At 45.4% G+C, this 26254-nt stretch overlaps 1 protein-coding gene across 1 annotated transcript; it reads left to right on the top strand.

Annotated features, from left to right (window-relative positions):
- Positions 1-7484: 7484 nt before the first annotated feature.
- Positions 7485-25977, top strand: LOC119445626 (tigger transposable element-derived protein 4-like). The gene is made up of 2 exons (XM_037709892.1): positions 7485-9027; positions 25523-25977. The coding sequence occupies exons 1-2, from the start codon at positions 7485-7487 to the stop codon at positions 25975-25977; spliced, it is 1998 nt and encodes a 665-aa protein (XP_037565820.1).
- Positions 25978-26254: the final 277 nt, after the last annotated feature.

Genomic DNA, 26254 nt, shown 5'->3' with positions numbered 1-26254 from the left:
GACAACGTCCTACCATCCTCAGTCGAATGTGACGGAGCGCCGGAATTGAGATGTGAAGCCACTACTTGGGGCATATGCCCAAGTGCACAACGACTGGGACGAGCACCTAGACGCGATCTCCTTCGCCTTAAGAACGAGTGAAAACCGTTCAACAGGTTTCACGCCAGCTTTCCTGATGTTCGGGAGAGACCTCCAGACGCCAATGGACACAATCTTATCCAAACGGACAGATTCAGCCGGCGCAAGAACACCAATTGCCGACCATGCACGGCGGCTGCGTGATCGCCTGGCAAACGCCATGATAGAAGCGAATCGCAACTGCGCAGGGGCAAGGGCGAGTCAAAAGGCCTCCTATGACCGAGCGCATCGGGACATGGAATTCCAAATGGGAGACCTAGTCCTGAAACACAACCACGCGCTCAGCGACGCGAGCACAGGGTTTGCTGCTGGTTTAGCACCCAAATGGGTTGGACCCTTCGAAGTTGCTGAGAAGCTCTCGCGACTTAAATACAAGCTGAGGGATCTGAACACAGGTCGTATCAGCGGACCAATTCATGTCGGTGAGCTGAAGCGGTACTTCCGGAGGGAAGGCACTGTGGAAGCTGCGGCGCCTGCGCCGCGAACCCGTGGGCAGGCAAGCGAATGTCCATCGACCCCCGTGGCGCACCCCTACAATACCCGCAGTCGGCAGAACAGACCGTAGCCAGGCCGGACCCACCCGAGGCAGCAGAACCACACCTATGGAGCAGCAGCTAAAGTTGGCCATAGAACTCAGCGAGGGCATACGGCACGGAGCCACGGCTGCACCTCAGCTGATCAAGAAGACAAGCCACCAACTAGCCTTCCAGAAGATAGCCGCGCTCGTGCACTCCCTGGGCCCACTGGACGCAAGAGACGAGTGCCGGCATGGAGAGCCAACCTTCGGAGGACCCGTTAAGGAGTGCACCTTTGTCCCTGCGCCGTGCTACTGCGGGGCTGGAGTGGCACAAGCCATCCGATCAGAGGTCGACGATGGACAACCCAACAAGTACACAATGCCCTTGTCGGCTGACCCTGGTGTGACTGACTTCGGGGGATGTCACGAGACAATGGGTTCTGGTGAGAAGGAATCTGAAGACATCGACCCGCCGACTGCATTGAGGGAACCGCGACAGCGAGTAGGTTAGTTGTGGCGAGACCGCCATAACATTGCGCCACTGGAGTCAAGGGGGCGTTCGGTCTTAAGGGGGGAGGGATGTGGGAATTATGAAGGTTCATATTTCCCCGCGTCCTTACGCGCGCCACGGAAGTGAGGAGAGCAGACGCCTTTTTCCCTCTTCCCGTTCGGGGAGCCAAACGGCTTTTCGTCCGGTGGTGCGATCCTCTTGGAAACCGGTTGCAAACGCAGCGGTGACGTGTACGCGGAGCCCCGCGCTCATTGAACCGAGCCCAGAACGAGGCGGCCGGCGCGACCGGCGCACGCCGGAGAAAGAGGAGACGACTGCGAGCCGCGACGAAGGACGGAGCTCAGGTAGCCATCTTGTTCCCTTTCTTTGTCGTGCCCTACCTCGTTCGACCATTATCGACCACGACAAACGTCGAGGTCGACTCTACAGCCTGCTTCCACGCGAATTCCCATTGAGCAATAAACCCTTTTTATACTTGTTACACTATCGTGTGTTGTCGTGTTTCTGCCTGTCTTTGTACCGCCGAACCCCGGTAGTACAAGGCAAGCACACGGGAGTTGGCCGTCAAGCCTAAGCCTTACGACAAAGGCGGCTTGAAGAACCCGGAGACTACAACGCATGCGCTGTTTTCTCGCTTTTGCAACTCGTTACCGATCCTATGCGATCCTCTGCCAATGTAGCAACAGAAGATTATACACGATTACAAAAAGGCCGACTTTGACACAATTAACAGAGAAATAACCATTTCTAGACGACTTCCTTCCTGTTTTTGACATACATTCAGTTCAAGTTAACTGGGACTTTTTCATGTCTAAAGTAAACGAACTAACCAACAAACACATACCAACTCGCAAAATTGTAAATCCACAAGCCCCCTGGTATGGTCCGCATATCAGGTGGCTTGCCAATCGAAAGAAACATTTTTTTTGCTTGGCTAAAAGCTCACCCACCGAATCGAGTTGGGCTACTTATCAATTAGTATTTGATGCTTACGTAACTGTATTGAAAGTTGCTAAGCATAAATATTTGTCTACCACTCTTCCATCAGTGCCAACAAATAACGTTAAAAAATTTTGGAGAACTATCAATCCACCATCTAGTGACCACATTGCCTTGGATGACTCTTCAGATTCCCGTCTTCCACATGACCAGTGTGCTCGTCTCTTAAACGAAACCTTTGCCAAAAACTTCCACCGCCTGCCACACGTGAATGACTATATACAAATGTCTCCAATAATTGTTGAAACGTCTGGTGTCCTAAAACTAATAAATTCTCTCGTTATTAATTCTCCCAGCTATGATTCAATTAACGCAAAATTCTTAAAAAGTACTAATGGTGTTCACTTATTCTTACAAAGCTTTTTCAGCAGTCCCTAGATACGTCAACACTACCTAAACAATGGATGATCGGGAAAGTGGTTCCTCTACAGAAGTCAGGTAACAAATATTCATCAAATAATTACCGTACCATTTCGTTGACTAGTACGTGTTGTAAACTACTTGAACATATTTTTTCTAACCTTGTTAATTTATCGAGTATAATTCATTCTTCACCCCAGCTCAGCCTTTAAGACCCCTTGGCGGAGGCAACATGCCCCTTTGGCTTCTGCTTCATGCAAATTTCACCCCCGAACTGACCCGCCCAGGGAAAATCGGTAGTTGCCTTTTCCTGTCCCCCTCTCCAATCTGCGTCTTTCTCTCTTCTTTTTAATCTCTCCTGTCTTCTCCTCTCTTCTATTTACTTCCGACTTTCCAGGTAGCAAGTGTTAACCTTGTGTGGGTGGCCAACCTTGGGTACTCCAGATTGGGTTATAGTAGCACCATACAACTGACGAGGGCTTGTCTTACTCCCAAGACTTGCTCCGTCCCCATGTAGGGCTCGGTGGTGGGCGGTTGGCGCTGCTGCCAAACTCATGATCCCTATATTATGGCTTCCCGTAAACCGCTTTCCCTTGATCGCCCTCTGAAAAGAGGGTGCACCGATGCAACTTTTCAAATATTTTTGAAAAACAATGAGGAACACTTTACTAAGTACCATGTAATCGACAGTGAAGGCAACACGAGCATGGTAAATTCTCCCCTTTCATGGCGAAATGCCTCACAAGCACGATAGGACCTGGCTACAAAGCCACAAAGATGACCAATAGAGACCTGCTTCTTGAATTAAAAGACAAAACACAATTTGAGAAATTGAATGACTTGAAATGCATTGGCGATGTAGCAGTCACTTTGTTTGCACATCGAACCATGAACACGAGCCGTGGAGTAATTTCGGAAGACGACTTCTTGGACCTTAATGACGAAGAGCTGCTTGAAGGTTTTGAGGACCAAAATGTCATCGAAGTACAGAGAATCCTAATCCACAGGAATAATGAACAACTTCGAACAAAGTACATTGTACTAACCTTTGGAACTAGTGTGCTCCCTAGTACACGACCCGCAGGGGCACTAGCTTCAGCAGGCGTTTGGTGTGTTGCGACACCACGGACCCGAGCACATGAGGGTGGGACCCTCCCATGCTTAACTGTGCCTGGCTTAGCCGTGTCCGGGAATAAGGGGATCCTGGGGGTTGAGCCAATGCTGAGTGCTTGGACTTTTATAGCCCCTCGGTGGAGTGCAACATGCGCCTTTGGCCTCGGCTTCACATAGACGGCACCCCTGGACTGACCCACTCGGGGGAAAACGGTAGTTGCCTTTTCCTGTCTCTCTATCTCTCTGCAACGTTCGTCTTTCCCTCTCACTTTCAATCTTTCCTGTCATCTCCTCACTTCTTTTTCTTCCAGTATTCTTGGCAGCGAGAGTTAACCTTGTGTGGTACAACCAACCTTGGCTGTACATATTTGCTTATAGCAGAAACGTACAGCTGGCGACCGCTGGGCTTTTTCTTCATAAGACCTACGGCGTCTCCTTGTTGGGCTCCACGGTGGGCAACTAGCGTTGCTGCCGAAAACTGACGATTTTCTATGGAGAATTGTTTCCCCAAACTCCCTGATCGCCCTCATAAGCGAGGGCGCACCGAAGTATTTCAGTTTTATGGCCTTCAACGTGAAAACTTTCCAGGGTGTCATGTGATACATTCTGAAAGACCAGAAAAGAGCATGAGAGTCATCTCACCTTTCCTTGTAGTGAAGTGTCTGTGTGATTCTATAGGCCCCGGTCACAAAGCTACGAAGCTAGCTAGTGGCGACCTCCTTTTGGAAGTTCATGATAAGAAGCAATATGAGAAGTTACAGAACCTTGTCTCTTTTGGGAACATTCCAGTGATCATGACCCCACACCGAACTATAAACACTATCCGCGGCGTTATCTCAGATGAAGCTAACTGAGGCTGAACTTTCGGAAGGATGGAAAGAACAAAATGTGATCAATGTGAAACAGATTAAGATGAGGCGCGACGGGAAAGAAATTCAAACAAAGCACCTTATTCTCACCTTCGGCTCAAGCATGCTCCCCGAGACAATCGAGGTAGGATATGTCAAGGTCCGGGTCAGACCATACATACAGAACCCCCTGCGATGCTTTAAGTGCCAGCGATTCGGGCGCAGTTCACAGAACTGCCGAGGCAGGCAAACTTGTGCAAAATGCAGTGCTAATGAACACCTCGCTGAATCATGTGAAAACACCCTCGACTGTGTGAATTGTGATGGGCAGCACGCCACATACTCGCGGTCGTGCCCATCATGGAAAAAAGAAAAAGAAATTGTAACTATCAAAGTGAAAGAGAATATTTCATTTAAAGAAGCACGCAGGCGGGTATCCTACCTGCCAAAAAACAGCCTTGCCGAAGTGGCGCGTCAGGGGGCAGCGCCACAACGACTCCTGTTGTGGCGCTGCCCCCTGATGCGTCACTGCCCACCTGCCCTCTTGGCGGCTGCAGCCAGTGCTGCTCCGCCGCCCCAGAAAAAGGGGCCATCGACCTCCAGGCTGGTGGCCTCAAGGGTATCGTCTCTTGAGGCGAAGCCCTCTCATCAAACACAGCGCTCACACCAGCGTGCGTCCAGCGGCTCGCAAGAGGCGATAGGCGTAACACTGACCGTGACGGCGCATCCACTGCCGAAGGAGCGGCGCAATTCTATCGACCACTCCAAAAAAGACAAACTTCATGTCATTGCGCCTGGGAAAGGCCCCATGAGCTAATTTTGGTTTCTCCAACACACAGCGCAATAACACATCTCTCATTACGCAAACACAAATACTCCAATGGAACGCTAGAGGACTTCTCCATAACCTAGACAATATCAGAGAACTCCTCCATAGATGCAATCCAAAGGTGCTTTGTGTTCAAGAGATGCACTTAAAGCCCACACATACCAACTTTCTCCGAGAATATACCATTTTTGGAAAGATCGTGACGATGCTACTGCCTCGTCCGGTGGTGTAGCCATCATAGTTGATAAGTGTGTAGCATGTCGCTCTTTTGAACTTCGGATGCCTCTTGAGGCAATAGCCGCACAAGAAATTTTGTTTAATAAGTTAGTTACAATCTGCTCGTTATACTTGCCATCTAATCAACAGCTCAAAAAAAGATTTCTATTGCCTAGTGTATCAGCTTCCTGAACCCTACATGATCGTAGGTGATTTCAATGCCCACAACAGTCTGTGGGGAGATGCCCGGTGTGACACTAGAGGGCGACTCGTCGAAAATTTTATTTTAAGCTCTGCTGCATGCCTTTTTAATAAAAAAGAACCCGCATATTTTAACTTCACGCATAATTCATACTCATCCATTGATTGGCTCTGCTTCACTAATTCCTGACCTGAAATGGGAGGTAATCAAAAACTTACTAGGCAGTGGCCATTTCCCTGTAATACTTAAACTACTAGAGCAACATGACTGTTCACCACATACGCCTCGATGGAAGCTTGAAACGGCAGATTGGAAGCATTTTAATGAATCAACTCATTTAACACAAGATTTTATCCACGATATGAGTATAGATGATGCAGTACGGTATTTTACAGCTTTTATTATCAATGCAGCAGAAAAGTGCATACCTTAAACAAATGGCTGTTGATGTAAATGACGCGTTCCATGGTGAAATGAGGAGTGCAAGGGAGGGCAGTCAAGGTGACAGGCAAGGAGAATGAGCTGGGAGAGATTCCTCTCGGGCATAAATTCCTACACACAGGAGGCGAAAGTTTGGAATAGGCTTAGGAGACTTAACGGGCAGCAGACCCAGCCATTACCCTTGGTCAATGACCAAGGGAATACCTTGGAAGGGCAGGCAGACGCCCTTGGGGAGCACTTCGAGGCCGTCTCTAGCTCAAGTAATTATTCTAGGCCATTCCTTAGATATAAAGAAATAGCTGAACGTAAAACATTAGATTGGAAATGCCGACCGAATGAATCCTACAACCATTCTTTCAGCGTTGTTGAGCCGAAAGCCTCATTAAATGCATGTCAGAGCTCTGCACCCGGAGCTGACAGGATTGTATATGACATGATAAAAAACTTGTACCACGGCACAAATAACACTTCTTGCACTTTTTAACTCCATTTGGGCTTCGGGATATGTTCCTTCAACATGGAGAGAAGCTATTGTAATTCCGATATTTAATCAAGGTTAAGATCCATCTTCAGGTAATAGTTACTGTCCGATAGCACTTACAGGTTTCTTTGCAAGCTATTTGAGAAGATGATGAATCGGCGTTTGTTACATTTCCTTGAGTCTAACAAAATGCTTGACTCTTATCAATGTGGTTTCAGGGAAGGTCGCTCTACAACTGACCATCTAGTACGCATGGAGTCGTACATACATGATGCCTTCATTCATAAGCAGTACAGTGGAACCCCGGTTTTACGTCCCCCGGTGTTACGACGACCCGCATTTTACGACGGATTAGTCCTGTCCCGGTGAAAACCCCATAGACGCAATGCATTAAAAACCTCAATTATCCGACGCGATTTTACGCCGAACCCGCGTTACACGACGATCCACGCGGAACGGGGGGGGGGGACCGAACGGCGAACAAGAGGGAAATGATGCAGGCGTCTTTCGTCGCGACGGCTCTTTCAGGAGGGCACGCAATCGCGGAGGGCACCCCATCGCAAGCCGAGCGCCCAGAAAACCGGTTCATTCCGGCTTTCCGCTGCCGTTCGTTTTTCCCCTCGCCCTCCTAGCGACCGTAGAGTCGGTGGAGTGGCGAGGTTGTGGTATTCCCCCATTCGCTGTACCCTTTCCGAACTCTCTCTCCCGCTCTCGTCGCGCAGTAGACGCCGCCGGGGAAGCGTTTCTTTCTTTGCGAGCAGCCGTTTGAAAACAACGTGGTCTTCGCTCGTGTTGTCCGCGATCGTCTCGACACGCACGGCTACGCAAGATGTCGCGAAAGCGCGCAGTTTTGTCGCTCGGCGAAAAGCTGCGCATCATCGAAGAAGCCGAAAGGCGGCATGGAGCCACAAAAGCAAGCATCGCCCGGGAGCTAAAGATAGCGGAATCTTCGCTCAAAACTATCTTGGCGAACAAGGCTTCGATTCTTGAGAACGCAAGCAAGTTCGGTCTCAAGCGGAAGATGGCCAAAGAAGGCGCGCACGAGAAGTTGGAAAAGGTGCTGGTAAAGTGGTTGCTTCAGGCGCGGAGCTCCGCCATCAATATTGACGGCGCCATCCTCAAGGAGAAGGCCGACCTCGTGGCGTTGCGCCTTGGCATTGACGGTTTCAAGGCGTCGAACGGATGGTTAGATCGTTTCAAAAAGCGAAATAACATCGTCTACAGCCGCTCCTGTGGAGAAAGTTCGACAGTAGACGTTTCCACAGTGCAGGAGTGGAAAGAAACACTGCCGGACTTGATCGCGGCATACAAGCCTTGTGACGTTTTCAGCGCGGACGAGAGTGGTATTTTTTATAACATGCAACCTGAGCAGACTCTCACCTTCAAGGGTGACAGATGCCACGGAGGGAAGCGCAGTAAGGAGCGCTTGACGGCTCTGTTTTGTGCCAACGAAGACGGGTCCGAGAAGCTGCCGGTGCTCGTTATAGGCAAATTTGGCAAGCCACGGTGCTTTAAGAATATTCGGACGCTGCCGTGCAGCTACGATTTCAACAAAAAGGCGTGGATGACGTCCTCTATTTTCACCAACTTTCTGCAGCGGCTGGACAACAAAATGGGTGCGAAGGCGCGAAAAATTCTTCTTTTTATGGATAACGCACCATGCCACCCACCTGACACGACCAGCCTGCGGAATGTCAAGGTGGTGTTTCTACCGCCAAACTGCACAAGCTGTCTGCAGCCACTGGATGCCGGAATCATCAAGTGCGTGAAGCAGGGCTACAGAAAGCGGCTTGTGCAGCGTCGGCTGGCGGCAATGGAACGCAGCGAGGAGGAAAAGATCTCCGTGCTCGACGCTATGCACATGATCGCCAGTTCGTGGAGCGCAGTGTCGCAGAGCACAATTGCGAACTCGTTTAGGCATTGTGGCTTTGTGCGAGAGACTGCCTCCACTGCTGACGCCTCCACCGCTGGCGACTCCACATCCTTGATGGAGGAGAATGCAAGCACCGTCGACGACGACGACTTCGAGCGCCTGCACCCATCTACAACCTTCGCCGAGTTCGTGGAGGCCGACGACGACGTTGCCGTCTGCAGCGAACTGTCGCTGGACGATGCAATCGCGGAGGCATTGCCCGATGCCGACACTGCGACATCAGACGAGGACGACGCCGCCGCTGCCGACGCCGCAGATGTTGCCGTCCCTACGTCATTTGCCGATATGCTACGGCACATAGATGGCATAAGGAGCTACGTTTGTACACGCGAAGCCACGGAGGACGTTCTTTCGGACGTTGCCAAACTTGAGGGGAAGCTTTTGCGGTTGGGCTCCAAGAAAGTGCAAAAGAAGCTCACGGATTTTTTTAAAGTGTGTGGTAGTTTGCACAGAAGTTTCTCGCTATTACGTCGTGCTAAACAGTGTTTTTTGTACGAATAAATTTCTGTGTTCGGATTTTACGACGCCCGCATTTTACGACGCTTTTCCGCGGTCCCGAGAACGTCGTATAATCGGGGTTTCACTGTACTTGTCCATATTTCTCGACATGGAAAAGGCGTACGACACGACGTGGCACTACGGGATATTGCGAGATTTGTCGGAGATGGGTATTCGCGGAAACATGCTTAGCGTTATAGCAAGCTCTTTGTCAAGCCGCATATTCCGTGTCAAAATTGGAAATGCTCTCTCCAGGCCATTTCTCCAGGAAACTGGGGTGCCACAAGGCGGTGTACTAAGCTGTACTCTTTTTATAGTAAAAATGAATTTTTTACGCTCATCAATTCCGCCTACCATGTTTTATTCAGTATACGTTGATGATGTACAAATCGCGTAATCTCGCAATTTGTGAGCGAAAGGTTCAGCTTGGCCTGAACAGGGTCTCAAAGGGGGCTAATTAAAACGGGTTTAAGCTAAATCCTCAGAAAAGCTCCTGCATCCTTTTTACAAGGAGGAGAGGCCTGGTCCCAGATGTTGATATTGAACTCGATGGACACCGCATACCTCTGCACACGGAGCACAAATTTCTGGGTGTCATGCTTGCCTCCAAGCTATCCCTCATAGCCCACATTAAATATAATAAGAATAAATGCTTAAAAACAATAAATATTCTTACAGTTTTGTCACATACAACATGGGGCAGTGATAGGTAGTGTCTAATAAACCTGTATAAGAGCCTCATACTATCCCGTTTGGATTATGGCGCTGTAGTCTATCACTCTGCCAGACCCAGTGTGTTAAAGATACTGGATGCTGTTCACCCCTTAGGCCTCCGCCTGGCCACAGGTGCCTTCAGGACAAGTCCTGTACCCAGTCTGTACGTAGAATCAAATGAGTGGTCACTTTACCTGCAAAGGTCATACACTAGTTTTACGTACTTCCTCAAAGTGCTTTCAAACCTGGAACATCTTTGTTACGCAACTGTAAATGACATGACATGTGCTACACTGTTTCATAATCGTCCAACATTCAGAGAACCTTTCTCGCTGCGTGTTAGAAGGCTTAGTGAAGAAATGGGTGTCTCACTTCTAGAACTCAGTCTAAAGATGCCAGCAAAGTTCTTACCGCCGTGGCACTGGGAAATCATAGAATGTGACACGTCATTTGTGCAAGTCTCAAAGCACGCTCCACAAGAACACATTCGTATGCACTTTCTAGAACTGCAAGCGAAATACTCCTGCATGGAATTTCACACGGATGCATCAAAGTCGCATGCGGGCGTGTCCTATGCAGCAGTTGGACCATCATTTTCAGAATCAGATGTTCTGCACCCACTAACAAGCATCTTTACGGCTCAAGCCTATGCATTATTTTTGGCTGTAAAACATATGCATATAAATTTAGAGAAGGCAATTATATTTACAGATTGATTAAGTGTAGTAAGGCTTTTTTCCTCTTGCGTACAGACAATCTATTCCTCTTCACCCAGCAATGTTTTTTTGGTAATGAACCGCTATTTAACATGAAATCAGTACTAGATTTTTTCAATGAAGTCCACTTATTGGATGTTATCAGCCCCCAAAATTCGTAAGGTGGCCTTCTCTTGAGAAGTCGCTGTTGCGATGGTAGCGTTTTGTATAGTGCATGCCTCCAGGCCCTTAATCTCAAAGGGCCCTGATAACGCAGTAGTGCTTCTGACAGTCACGTATTTTAGTATATCACCTCTCCGTAGCACACCTTTTATTTTCGGCCGACATGTCACTGTACATTCTAAGTATCACTGTCATAATTTTACTTAAGTATACATTTTACGCACTCTACAGCGAAAGTTTTTAGGCCTCTATACAGCCGTGTCACATATACCACCTGTTATTATTCACAACATCGACTTCACACCACTGTCTGGCACTCTTTGGCCTTCCCTGGCCGTTGCGCCATAAAACCCCATTAATCATCATCCATAGTACACTATATGCAAGCTACATCAAAGTCCGTGTGAGGCCGTACATTCCAAATCCTCGACAGTGCTTTAAGTGCCAGAGGTATGGGCACAGATCTCAGACATGCCGAGGAAAGCAGACTTGCGCGAAATGCAGCTCGAATGATGATCCATCAGACACTTGCGGCTCATCTCCATATTGTGTGAACTACGATGGAAGCCATCCAGCCTACTCTAGGACGTGCCCTAAATGGAAGAAAGAAAAAGAAATCATTGCTCTAAAGGTCAAAGAAAATATAACATTTCACGAAGCAAGGAAACACCTTTCATACTTAGCTCACACCAGCTTTTTCGAGGTGGTGCGATGGGGGGCAGCATCACAAATGCCTCGGGAGTCTACCGCGGTCACTGACGGTGGTCTGGTAATCACTTCGCCCGCTCCCCTGATGGCAGCAGCAAGTGCTGCTCCATCATCATCGAAGGTGGGCCTGCAGACCTCGGTTCCGCAGGTCCCAAAGCTTAACGGAACTCCACAGCCTGAGACGCAAGTTTCAGCACCTAGTTCTCGATCCTCCAGCACCTCAGAGAAGGCTATGAAGGTCGATCCAAAAAGAAGAGAAGGTTATGAAGGTCGACGCCAAAAGATCAGCGCTCTCTGGAGTGCGCTAAGAAGAATACGCTTCCTGTAACTGCGCCGAGAAAGGGACTGGTAACCTAAACGGTTACCGTCCTTATATAGATATTTACCTGTCCTTACCACCACGTGCTCTTGAACGCAGACAACACAATTCTTCGTCAATATGGCCACACAAATAATTCAGTGGAATGCCAGAGGCCTATTTCACAATCTAGATGATGTCAAATATCTACTAAAGGAATATCAGCCATGACTGTTCTGTGTTCAAGAAACACATTTAAAGTCCACACACAAAAACTTCTTAAGACAATACATAGTTTTTCGTAAAGATCGAAATAATAGGTGGTGTGGCAAATATAGCCCAAATGTCAGTAGCATGCCAGGATGTATCACTCCAGACTTCATTCGAGAAAGCGGATGTTCAGGCCATATTTTTCATTTAACTTATAACTGTTTGCTCCATATATTTATTGCCTGATGAACAGTTTGATACAGCAGAATTTTAAAAGCTGATTGACGAGATTCCTGCACCCTATATAGTAAACGGAGATTTTAATGCTCACAGCACATTCTGGGGTGACTCAAGATGTGATGCAAGAGGACGGGCAATAGAAAAGTTCATTCTTTCATCTGGAGCCTGTCTGTTTAACAAGACAGAGCCAACTTTCTACAGTTCTACACACAACGTGTATTCATATAAAGATTTCGTCATAGGGTCAGCATCACTTCTTTCATACCTGGAATGGAGAGTTATTATTAATTCATATGGGGAGCGATCACTTCCCAACACTCTTAGAAACAACAAAGGGGCACGATGGACTAGCTTACCTCAAAAATGGAGACTTTACAGTGCAGACTTGGCGAAATTTAGAAACCTATGTACACTGTGCCTGGAAGATGTGGACCACCTAGGTGTAGAGGAACTGACCAGCTACATCACTGAACATATCCTCTGTTCTGCTCAAAATTGCATACCTGAGTCCTGCACAGATAAAGTCAATCCGAAACCGTGGTGGAAGAGACTGAAATTGCAAAGAAACGCCAGAACAAAGCATGGAGCAGATTTTCACGCTACCCAACAACAGAAGATCTAATAAATTTTCAGTGGTTCAAAACGAATGGTCGCCGTATCCATTGAATATCCAAAAGAGAAAGCTGGACTTAGTACGTATCCTCAATAAACTCATACACTGATGCGAGCAAAGTATATAATAGTAAACTAAAAGGACAACGCCCAAATTCTTTTCCTCTTGTCACTGGCTTTGGTGATGCAATAGAAGATTAGACAAACACTCTCGGTGAGCACTTTGAGAGGGTATCAAGCTCAGAAAATTATTCTGAAATGTTCTTACACCATAAAAGAACAGCTGAAAATATTCCTCTGTGCCCAAACAAGTCTTCATCAGAAGGATACAACAAACCACTAACATTCCATGAACTCAAGCTTGCCCTAGACTCTTGTGGCAGCTCGGCTCCAGGTTCTGACACGATAACATATGAAATAATGAACAATCTGCCTGATGAGTCCCTAAACTCTATCTTAGGTCTTTACAATAAAATTTTTGCAACTGGTCATATAATTTCATCTTAGAAAGAGGCAATAGTCCTACCAATACTCAAACACAGCAAAGACCCTTCCTTAGTTAAAAGTTACAGACCAATTGCCCTCACTAGCTGTTTACTCAAGGTATTTGAAAAAATGATTAACTGCCGCCTTGTTTACTGTTTGCAATATAAGGGTATATTGAGACCCTCATCAATCCGGCTTTCGAAGAGCAAGGTCTGCAACCAATTATCTTCTTCTCCTTGAGTCATATATACGTGATGCATTTGTACTAGAGCACTGCACGGACTCAGGCTTACCCGAAAGGCCGGGCCGGGTAGGGCAGTTTTTTCACGGCTCGGGCCAGGCTCGGGCATGGCATGTGCTTTTTGACCCGGGCCGGGCTCAGGTATTTTGAGGCGGGCTCAGGCCGGGCTCAGACTTTCTGGTGGAGTGCATGTAACGTGCAGCGAGTTATCCTCGTGCATCTCGACTCTGAAAAACTTGTGGCCCCGGCGCAGCTGGAAGCTAGCAGTGCTACTCCTGTGTACTCCCCGTTTCTTCTTCCATCGTATTTTGCGCTGTTTGAACAGAATGTAAAAGTCCAGAAAGACCAAAGTCACCTCAAACCAAAGGACGCCATTGTATTCCTTGCCTAAATCAATGTAATTAATGCTTTCAGTGCAGTGCAAGCGCATTCGCGACTTGCTGATTCTTCAAAGGCGAATTGGTAAAACAATGACTGGTAAGATAAGATAATTCGTCACGCAGCTGAAATATGACACTGCATCCATCCATGATTCCACGCATGTTCTCAACTGACCGCCTAGCAGCCGCGCATTATGCTGCACCATGGAGGGACGAGAAGTTTTCTTTCTCCATTTACTCCATCCATGCGCAGCGCTCACGACGGTCGTGGCTGCGCTTCGGCTATAGTGTACTAGAATACGGTTGAGTGGGACGAGTGGCTGGGGCGGCGCATGCTTTGCAGTGAGGCACCCGACGTGGAAAAATACTGTGGTGGCACTGCGATAGAAGTGGATTGGGCCCATCAAGGTCGCGCTGTTGGAAGCTACTGGTGATACTGCTTGAAAGGGTCATTCCTATTACTTCGCACACTGGTATTTGCATTCAGACCGCTCAAATGGTGTTCATAATTTGATATGACATGTAATAAATGCCTTAAGAATAAATTCCTTTCATTCTCTTATTTTATTTTTTTAATGCCGCTCGGTGATATTTTTCGGTCTCGGGCCGGTTTCGAGCCAGGCTTGGGCCTAAGGTAAAGAGGTGGCGGGCCGGACGGGTAATGTAGATGATTTCCGGGCCCGGGCGGGCCCGGGTCTCGCCATAAAATGTTTGGACGGGCTCGGGCGGGCAGCCCAACGTAAAAACAGGCCCAGGCCAGGCCCGGGCTGAAAAAATCGGCCCGTGCAGTGCTCTAATTTGTACACAACCAATACTGTCTATCTGTATTCTTTGATCTTGAGAAGGCATGTGATACTGCCTGGCGATACGGTATTCTGCAAGACCTGTCATCCTATGGAATTTGTGATAGTATGTTCAACATTCTGCAAAATTACCTATCTGAAAGAAAGTTCCGCGTAAGAATTGGTATTGTACTATCGCGCACTTTTGTTCAGGAATATGGGGTATCACAGGGAGGAGTGCTAAGTTGCACACTTTTTATAATTAAAATGAACTCTCGCTCTGTTATACCACCTACGATATCTTACTCAGTCTATGTGGACGACGTCCAAATCAGTTTTAAATCTTGCAACCTTTGCGTATGTGAACGGCAGATACAGTTAAATGTTAATTGGCTCGCCAAATGGGCAGATTAAAATGGGTTCCGATTCAATGCAGAAAAGACTACTTGTGTGGTTTTCTCCAGATGAAGAGGGGTATGTCCTGACCCATGCATTTCGATGAATGGGAAAAGCCTGATCATTGCGAAAGAACAAACATTTTTGGGTGTAATCTTTGATGCTAAGCTTACCTTTATCCAATATATAAAACAGTTGAAGCTGAAATGCTTTAAAAAAACTATGAACCTTTTAAAGATTCTATCTCACCAATCATGGGGAACAGATAGGTAGTTTCCTATCTTTTTTTAAAAGCCTTGTGCTGTCACGCATAAACTATGGATGTATTGTTTACTAGTCAGCTTCAAAGACAACACTTAAGCTACTCGATCCTGTCTATCACTTGGGTATCCGCCTAGCACTTGGTGCCTTTTGTACCAGCTCTGTCCAAAGTCTCTATGCAGAGTCGTATCAGTGGCCACTGCATTATCAGCGTACATATCTTGGAGTCACCTATGCAATACGAACCATGTCGCTAAAACAACATCCATGCAAAGCACTCATAAATGATCAGTCCACAATTATGTTGTATTTAAACCGACCTTCACACGCCCCGCCATTCCATTTAGCAGTGAGGTCTGTTGCAAAAAAGCAGATCTGCAGGAAACTGACTACGCTGAACTCAATTCACCTTGGGAGCAATGTCCAGTCACCTGTGACTTGTCCATTAAAGAGCATAACAAAAAGAGTTGTCCAAATGCCCTCATCCAGCAACATTTTTTGGCCTTTGAAGGCAAGTATGTTAGAAGACAACTATGACATTTTTCATTGATGCTTCAAAGTCTGCAACTTCGGTATCATGTGCAGCCCATGGCCCAAACTTCTCCAAGTCTAAAACCTTGCATAACCATAGCAGCATTTTTACAGCGGAAGCGTACGGTATTCTGATCACTGTTGAGTACATACATACAAAAGTCTATAATATACACAAATTCTTTATGCGTCGTCGCAGCCCTGTTCTTTGGCAAAGCAAGCCGAAACTGTATTAAACAAGCTCCTTTAACACATACACGTAGCCTACCTAAACCTTGCTCTTGTATGCTGGGTGCCAGGCCACTCTGGGATCGCAGGCAATGGAATGGTAGACAAAAATGCTGGAAAAGCGGCTCATTGGGACACAATTGATGTAAGCTGTGTACGTGGTGTAGACCTGAAACCTGCGGTACGAAAGGCGCTCTGTAATCATTGGCAAGCTGAATGGGACAAAGAAGCTGAAAATAAGCTGCATCTGCTTAAACCACAACTAACCAAATCTTTCCCACTGAAGCTTGATAGACTCACTGAAGTCACCTTGGCACGACTCAGAATAGGACACACTTATGGGACACATAAATACCTCTTGACTGCAACTGACCCTCCGACGTGCACACACTGCGGTGAGAACCTAACCGTCCTACATGTCCTCATTCAATGTCCTGAACTTCATCGACAGAGTGGCTCATTTTAAGGAACTTTACAAATACCAAATACCACCCCATCCCTCGATGTTCTTATAAGATGACACAATTTTTAACTTTAAAAGAGTGCTTAATTATCTTGCGTAAGTTAATTTTCTAGACATCGTCTCATTCCATCCTAACCGTCAGATTGTGCCTCACAGGTGAGGTACGGTCTGATGCACAAGCGTATGTCTGAGCACTCGCACTTCTTGTGTACGCAAGAATTGTACAGCAAGGAACTCGGACTACGTACAATAATTTACCTTTTGTACCTGTAGCCAATGCATTTAAGGCCTTATATTTATTTTAGTAATTATTTTAGAATTGATGCACTATATAGATCTGTCTTATGCGTAGGCTTCTATACAGCCTCTATTTTAAATCAGTTTTTAACTTATAATTTTGTTAAATCAAGACACATGTCCTGGTGCTCTTTGGCCTTAGATGCCCTTGCGCCAATAAAATGCAATCATCATCATCACCCCAGTTCAGCACAGCTTTCGCAAAATACTTTCATGTGAAACACAACTGGTTTCATTCAGTCACGAGCTATACATCAAATTTTGGATTGTTCTTTTGCCGAATTTATTTTCTTAAATTTTTCTAAAGTGTTTGACAAGGTTTGCCACAGACTTCTCTTGTACAAATCAAATTAACTAAATCTAGATCCTAACCTTCCGAAGTGAATTAAGTTATTTCTAACAAATCGCACTCAGTTTGTTACAGCTAATGGCTTTAATTCTTCTTTCAGTGATGTACATTCTGGGGTACCCCAAGGTTCAGATCTGGGCCCTCTCCTTTTTCTCATTTATATTAACGACCTTCCTGCTACACTATCATCTAACGTACACTTGCTCGCTGACGATTGTTATTTTTCGCGAAATAACCAATGACACCGACGTTACCAAGTTGCAACTTGATCTTAATGCAATATCGAAGTGGTGTAACTCGTGGTTAATGGAACTAAATACTAACAAATGTAAAGTGCTACGTGTTTCCCATGTTTTTTGCCAACAAGCCACTTACCAATTAAACAACGTTTCTTTAGAAACAGTCAACTCTTACAAGTACTTAGGTGTCCATGTAACTACAAACCTGTCATGGGCAATTCACACTGAATACGTTAACAACGCTAGCCGCATGTTAGGGTACTTGCGCTGTAACTTCTCTAGCTCACCATCTAACCTAAAACATCTACTCTATAAAACTGTAATACGTCCTAAATTAGAATATGGTACTTCTGTATGGGATCCCTGCCAGGATAACCTGAAAATGCTCTAAGAACTTGTCCAAAATAACTCTGTTCGATTTATCTTTTCTGATTATAATATAACGGCGAGCATTTCTTCCATGTAATTTTGTTGTCTGTTCGACGTAGAATGGCACATTTATCACTCTTTCATAGGCTTTATCATCATCCCACACTGCACACGCAATTTTTTACAAGACCCCATTATGTATCACACCGTGTTGATCATTGTCATAAAGTCGGGACCTATCTATGTAACAGAAAGCATTTCTCCAAGTCTTTTTTAAATCGAACATGTATAGATTGGAACCACCTTCCCACTGAAATTGTAAACATTACTGATAACAGCCTCTTTCGGTAAACTTTAGCTAACATTGTATAACCAGGAATTCCTTTTTTGTGACACAGCAGCTAACACTGCATTGAAAGAAACCTCTTGTGTTCTAGCATTGTGTTTTGTTCATATTAATCACTGTGTTTCGTTTACTTCCAATGTACCACATTTGCTTTCGTACCACTCCCCTCTATAGTGCCTCTGGCCCTGAGGGTATTAAAAATAAATAAATGAGTATTCTTATATGTAGTATACACTCATGTACTCCCAGCCATTTGTTTATGTATGCAGAGCATGTTCTCTTTTCATGAAAGAAAATTTTATTTTGAATGATCAAAAAGACAGTCACTTGCTTGTTTTTGCCTATCACAGGCACATTTTTGTTAATATCTATGTGAACGACTTGGCTAAGCTGACGTTAAATGCAAGGCTTTTTCAATACGCCCATGATAGAGCATTGCTTATATCTCATGAGTCGCACAGTCAAGCTTTGACATTATTACAGGCTGACGTCGAGACACTTTTGATTGGCTATGCGATAATGAAATATGTGTAAATAAAGCAAAAACCAGGCTATTGTGTTCTAGAAATCCCCATAAGTGGAGTTCAGAGAATCCATTGTACTTCATGGCAGCTCATGTACAGGGCGTCAATGCTCGCCGATACCTTTCTGTCCCACTGTTAGATATTTGGGAATGTACTTCGATAAGAAAATGTCCTGGTGTGATCATGTAGAACATGTAGTTAAGTGTCTTCGAGTGCTTTCTGTCCTATTATATTGCATTAAACACAACAGTTCCATTCAGCTGCGTAAAACCGTATTCAAAGCGATGGACAAATCTATCTTGTTGTACGGTATTACTGTGTATGGTTCTTGCTCTTAGTCACGAGCTCAACAAATTGATAGTTTTACACAGGCTGTTGGCTAACATATTGTTTGGCACAAACTGTGTTGGCTTAGACACCACTTCAAAAATGGTGGCAGCTGAAGTTAGTTCTTTAGATAATTTATTTAAACTAGTAGTGGTTATAAGAAATTTTTTCTCCAGTAAATTCAAGCGTTTAAAAAGCCAATCGTGTGCTTTAAGGAATGTGTACCGTTACAAACTTCCTCAAATATATACACATTATGGAAAAAGATGTCAGGATATTTATGCCCTCTTTCACTTTAATCAACTGCCTGCGGAAACATTGAGTTTTCAGTCTGTAAGGTAATTGAAATCTGCTCTGAACTCTTTGTTGCCTTTTAGTGTATAATACTTGTGCTATACTAGTTCTCGGTTTTGTTACAACGCTTTATGAATGTTATTGCTTGTGCTTTATTTAGATTTTTTTATGTTAATTTTTGTAATGTCTGATATTGAGCCTTTTGTTATTTGAGTCACGTATGTGCAGTTGTTATTACTATGCTTTATCAATTATTTTTTTTACTTTTTTTATCTCTCTCTGAACTTGTGTATGTGCTGAAGACACTGCAGCGACTGCCGTGTACCACCCAGAAGCAATTTATGCTTCCACTGGCACGAACACTACTTTGTATTTTCATGACATGAAATGTGTATGTATGTATTTATGTATGTTACATATGTATGTAACAAGAAAGCCTGTGAACATGATTGCAGCACGCAAGGTCATTCCGTCCAGCCACAATAATTCACTTGCAATCAAGAACATTCATTGAGAGTTACCTCATGTAGATGTGCAATTTTGAATGCGATGCACACCAGGTAAAATAAAGCATGCATTGCTTCCAAACCATGCGGTTTATGTCCTCAAAGTTTTCTGTTTGATGTAAGGGAATTAGTTTTGCTCAAACCATGACAGCTGTCATTTAGTAGAGCATAGATGGGAAAAGTTTGATAAGTTTGCTACGTCTGCCTTTCTGTTACGCTGTGTCGTCCGGACATTTCATCATCCTGACCTTCATGCTCGCCATATAGTGACACGATATGGTGAAGAAAAAAAGAAACTTGAACACCGCCGGAGACCGAACTCGTGACCTTGAGGCAACGGGTAGTTTGGAGCCAGACGCGCTAATCTGCAGCATCTCGTAGCTGTTTTTTCTTAGACGGTTATTAGTTTTTGGAGCGAGTGGTAAGATCGTTTGCGAGAACTACACATGCACTCGAGAGTACATCCCGCAGCGATGGTTTGAAAAGTGCCTGGAGAGTTGTACGGTTGGTGAAACTTACAATATAGAAAAAAGTCATACTTTCGGCCGAATGCGAAGCACTGAACACGATAGCAAGATTTAGCATTGCTTGGATGGTACTCAACGCTGGCTTGGTGAGGAGAACCGCTAGCGGCGTTGTAGGCGTCGCACCTCGATAGTGCATGAGATGCGACCTAGGGTGCTAATCATGGATATCATTGAATCACGCTATATTGTCGAATTGTGTACTGGCGGCATCTTAAGCCAGTCATAGACACGCCGTAGCAGCCCTCTGGGCCAACAAGAGCTGGCAAGATGGCGAATGTGACGATATGGAGGAATTTGACAATATCCAGAATAGCACCCAGAAGTAAAACCAGCGGCGTTTGTCAGCACTGCTTCCTCCCCCCCCCTCCCAAAGAAATGATTTAGCTGCATGCCTTTATACTGTCCATTAACTCTATATGATAACAGTGACATTGTAAATTGAAGTCTATTTCATAAGAATTTTGTATATACTTTGCAATCCACATTGGACAGTGTCGTGGTCCCTTAGTGTCCTTGAGAACGTAACGTTTTGTTGTCGCCATCTCTTTTTGTATTAAAGACAATATGACTATATGTGAACAATCCTGGGAGGCACATTTCGTTGAAACCATCAGCCAGAATGTGGCGTAAAACAGTGCTTAGTATAAGCCTAAAGGCCCTGTAAAATTTTCCAAAGATCCCATTGGGTCGGGAAGATTTCGAAATGAGTAGCTGATCGATGGCGAGTGTCATTGGATACATAATATGTCCACTAATCACAGAACAATCATTCCCTGGCAGCGGATCTGCAAGGTAGATAAAATGCGCTAGATTATGAGCATTAGTCGGGCAGGAAGTTGAGCTGAAAATAATGATGCCAATGTGCGATATCTATTAAATTTACTGATATCCCCATCACTGCTAACGAGCGCACCACTCGAATTTATGTCCACAATCTGCGTGGCATTCACATGGCAGTGTTCTTCCAGTAATGCTTGACATGTTGACTCTTCAGTGCGAAAGGCACGGTTTGTTCGCGAGACTTGAAATTATCAAAGGTCCCTGTTATTCTTGATGTTGATTATTTTATCTCAAACTTTTTTGCACCTTCTCATTCCTAATTTTTTTTTAACTCTGACTCTGCTATGCAAGTTTGATTTTGGTTTCAATGTTAATGAAAGCACTTCAAGCGTACCACCTGCTTCATGGCCAATCCCCCATAGTGGCTATGAGTTAGTGTAGGAACAACAGGGGCGATGTCATTATAATGACGACACAAAGTTGTCGTTTCGATGACTAATCTGTAATACCGCGAAAAGCAGGTATTTCTCAGGATGACTGCTCCGCTAAAGACCAGCTAAAAACCAGTAAGTTTCACTTCTGCAAAGATGCCCAATTTAGCCTCTTTTATTTTTGTCGATGGTAGTCCACGAAGGAATTACAGCTACGAAAGAGGAGGACACACTGATAACATAGAAATAGGCCTTTTTAATGATTATGTGTGCGGACAATTGCAGTCATATATGATGCATAAGAATACAAAGTATGCGATCACAAAAAGCTCGCATCAAAATTTGTGGTGCTGGTGCTGCGTCCTGGCCGCATCAACACTCATCTGCAGTCTGATCCACAAAGAAAGCACGTAACGGCGATCACAGGGCCAGCGATTGCCGCTTTATGCGCCTAGTTCCCACATTGCCGATAGCAGCAACGGGTTCCGGCGTTGTTTGTACAATGGCGTCGGGCGGAGATCGACTGGCATTGTGGAAATTTCCACGTACTTATCGTCGCAGTAATTAACCTTACCACCGCCAGAAGCCTGATGGCCCTGTCACTGGTCACTGGTGCTGTCACTGGTACTTTTGTGCTTCAATGCATAAAACGTTTTTTTACGGAAGTAACTGGAACACCAATGCCTTTCTCTGCAAAGTTTGGGAATTAATATCTCGAAACTGGTGTCATCCTCAGAATACATTCCAAGTGGATCCGCCTTGCGAACTCCACAGCTAGAATTTGTAAATTGCAATATGGGCCATAAGGTAATTGATTAAAAACCTAGTTATTGTATGTTTTATTAATTAGATAATAATGCATTTCATATTTTTGGTGCAAGTAATGTATGCCTCTTCGAGTAGACCAGCACATGAACTAGAATTGTGCTATCGGCCACAGGCAACTTTTACAAATTTTTGAAATTGTACGCTGGAACACCCTGTATATATATATATATATATATATATATATGGTGGTCCTGCATTCGTCAGAGTCGTCATTTTGATGAAGGCAGGGCCACCTGCCGAAACATTGTAAAGTTATCTTTTGTACATTTACCTTATATGTGTATATTTGCACGAGAAGAAGGGTAACCTAGGAGCTCAAATCTTGTTAATCACGACCATAAAAAAGCCAACAGACAATGAAGAAAACCACACATTGACACACAATTGACCACACAACCTCGGGCACTACAGCCATATATTTTATGGCTTCACACCTACTTACCTAGAGAAGTGGACAAAATGCATGCATTTTTGGTATAACACAGCACTTATAATGCACAACTAAAGCAATAAAAATTAACTGGTAACCTAAAGAAACTAAGGGGAACCTCTACTAATTCATGAGGAGGTAGTTTACCGCTCAGGGTGCTCGTGAAACAGTATGCTGTGCCAACAATCTTAGTTGAACAGTGATGATGACCATCATGTGCAGCGTCTCCGGCATGCAGCATGAATGCAGCAGTACAATACCTGTTTCCTTGTTTTTTGGTCATGTCACAACAACCTATTAATCGCGATTAAAATAATAATCGAAAACTTGGAGAGTTAAAATTGCCTCGCATAAGGCAATACTGGTAATAGAATCACATCTAGTGCTTGTCAAATAGGTGCCGAAGTGCTACAATTGACCTGCCGAGGGATGGCCGAGCCCCAAGGAAGAAGGCGGGCCTCCCGCGTGGACAGTTCAGTTTGTGCTCGTGAAAACGACGCAAAGAGACTTCGCCTCGAAGACCCTGCGTGCTGCCGAAAATGCGGCCCAGCAGCTTCGCCACGATGACCCTCAAGTTGTACTGCCTAAAATCAGGCACGAAAGCACACCTGTGTGTGTTTCAGTAAATCAAATTAAAACATTACTTTCCGTATACTCAGTACTTACAGTTACTGTCTCCTACGGTGCTGCTCCTCCAGCTCACGCTGCGACTGTGTTGCCTGTGCCATGCAGGCCTGTGACTTTCTTAAAATGGGCAAGCAGGCTTTGTCCTTTGGAAGCGCTTTTCAGCGCGCTGCAATCTATAGACGCGCCAACAAGCAGTGACATCATTTATTAAAAATATTTCGCGGGCCTTATTCAGAGCCAAGGAAAAAAACTTTGTGAAAGGTAATACTATGAAACTAACATCACTGCATGTTTTTTTACGACGCTATATAAATTTTCAAGTGTGAGTTGTGCCTTGAAAGAAAAGCTTGGAAATTTCCATATTAAATGTAGCTAATAAGTTAACGTAACTGGGTAACTCAAGACAACTGCGAACAATATTTATACCGGGTTAGTTTCCTCCGACTTTAGTTTTGATGTTCGCTAGTTACTTGAAACACCCGTTATAGCGGGCTGAGAGGTATCTCTAAAGCGCCAAGACCTGCTGATAAAAAAAAAAGAGGATGATGTTCAGTAGTTGAATTATGGAGAGGTAACGCCTAAGTTCTTGCAAAGTGCATCGCCAGAACGAAGGCGGGATATGTAAAATATATACTTGTCCTGTGTCGCTCTGTTTCTGTATTTTTCTATTGATGAACCAACCAGCCACTTCGAACACGCTGTTAATAAAATCGGTGTTCGCAACAATTAACACTTGGATACCGCCACTGGGATAAGACCGAATTTACCTGTGGCAATGGGCAGCTGAGAGATCGATCAGGTAAATGCGGATCGCGTGGTATTCGTCCATAGTGTGCTCGATTTATCGCTCAACAAAGAATCTGAGAATAATGGAGGCTTTGTGGGCCACAACAGGGAATACTGCGGCGAAAATTGCCGAAGTGATTGCATCGGAGACAAAGAAAACCTAATAATACATTAAAACAGTAGTTCTTGAGAACATGGTGGTGCTTCCGATGACAGCCTGCTGCTGAAGAAGTAAATGAGCTAAGCACAGCAGGATTCGGTGAAGTATGCTCATTTACCTTGTTTTTTTCGGTGTGCAACCTCCCTTAAAATGAAATGGGAGACCCTAATACAGTCCCCAGAAGAAAATCTACAAAAATAAATCATTGCCTGGGCGGAAGAGGTCGCCGCAGACAAGCGGCCATCTACAAAGCCTTGAAATTTCCCTTAATAAAGTTGTTTCCTCCTTCAATTATCGGAGCATTCTTAACGTGTGTACCACCAATACTCACATAATATAAATTATCACACAAAATTCAGGCACTCAGCATTCGGAATGCGTAAATTGAATGAGAAGATTTTTTTGTGTAATGGTTTAGAAAACCAGCCGAACACTTTGAATGAAGTGGTGCTTGAAATGACTGCACCAAAGGTTTCACATTGTTAGGTTCCTCATCCTGGGCTGCGATGCTGCTGCTTGTTTCACATATTGCATTCTATCCTAATTCTTGCACCATTTTCTCACCCCAGTATACGGCAGTGAGCATTTGCACTGGTAAATATACCCGTTATTTGTCATGTGATTCCTTCTGCCTTGACTAAGCGTTGTCATCTTCTCTGTTGCTGCATGTTTCACGGAGGTGGGTTTATTTCTGCCGAGGCGCTGCGGTGCTTGCTGCCTTTGAAGCATGCTACGAGTTTGCATGAGCTGTGGAACGCTGGAATTGTTGCTCTTGGGAAGTGTCATGCTGCCGCCTCCGGAGGTTTCCCTGGGCGTTCATTCACACCCGGAATCATCTTGCGGCACCATGGCGAGTAATTCTTTTTCGGACACGGTAGGTGACGCGCGTAACTCGTCTTCAAGTGCGGCCCTCAACGAGGAAGGAAAGAACTCGACAGTGGTGATCCCGCAGTCTATCTTCCCGAATGCAACAGCAGGAGACGGACATACCCTTGCGTCACCGTGGACTGCTGCAGAGCATTTGTTGTCGCTCCCAGGTTGCAGCGAGTCGCCTACATCTCTTCGCAAAGAATCCCAGGTGGGCTGTGGTACCCGGTCTGCAAAGTTCACCTTCACGGAGCTTCCGATCCAGCGTGCGGCTGATACCGTCACAGCCGCTGAGACATCCGCGCCCTTACGCCTGCGCAGCGGCGACGTCAAGACAAGAGCCCCTTTCTGTGCGACGTGCTGCTTCCGGCGTCAACTATGTGGCAAACAGGGACTCGAGTACCGCTGGCGTAATCACGGCCCACCAAGCGGCAGCAGCAGCGCGTACATTGAGGGTGATGTCGTCATGTGAGTTCGGGCAGCAGCGGTGCCGGCATCCAGGGAGTGGTACAGCAAAGCAACAACGTTACTACCAGTCGCTGAGTGCGAGTGGCCCTCCAGTGGTCTACGTGCCTGGCAAGTACCCGGAAATAGAAATGACCCCCATGCCAAAGACCAAGCCGAAGTACTACATACCGGGTTTCGAAAAAAAGGACAGAGACAGCAACGAGGATGAATGGGCAGATTGGGATCTGGCATCCCAACTCCTGGACTATTACAAAGTCAGATACAGCCTTTGGTGCAGCCAGATACATCAAAATTACCAGCGCGTCTGATGAGTGCTTGTTCCCATTTCTGCACTGAAGAGCAATCGAGTCGCCGTGTTGAGTCAAATCATTTGACTGCCGAATATATTATGCAAAATGGAAAATCAAAATAGTTCATACCTGTAGCTTTATTTCAGTGTGCAGGAGACGTTCTGTCACTTTTGCAATCTTCCCGACGTCAGTAATGTTCAGTCACTGATGCCAACGTCTGTATAAACATCACACAAACGCACGGATGCTGTATGCGGCTCGCTTGCATGGCAGATGACTGTAAGCATAGGTCGAC

This window comes from Dermacentor silvarum, chromosome 1 (genome assembly GCF_013339745.2).
Source record: "Dermacentor silvarum isolate Dsil-2018 chromosome 1, BIME_Dsil_1.4, whole genome shotgun sequence".
Taxonomy (NCBI): Eukaryota; Metazoa; Arthropoda; class Arachnida; order Ixodida; family Ixodidae; genus Dermacentor; species Dermacentor silvarum.
The sequence above is the reverse complement of the archived record's forward strand: the minus strand, read 5'-3'. Positions and strand labels throughout refer to the sequence as shown.

Coding starts and splice junctions, on each gene's coding strand:
- LOC119445626 (XM_037709892.1), top strand. CDS start 7,485: ATGTCGCGAAAGCGCGCAGTTTTGTCGCTCGGCGAAAAGCTGCGCATC. Junction 9,028..25,522: donor GGATTTTTTTAAAGTGTGTG/GTAGTTTGCACA, acceptor ACGCCTGCGCAG/CGGCGACGTCAAGACAAGAG.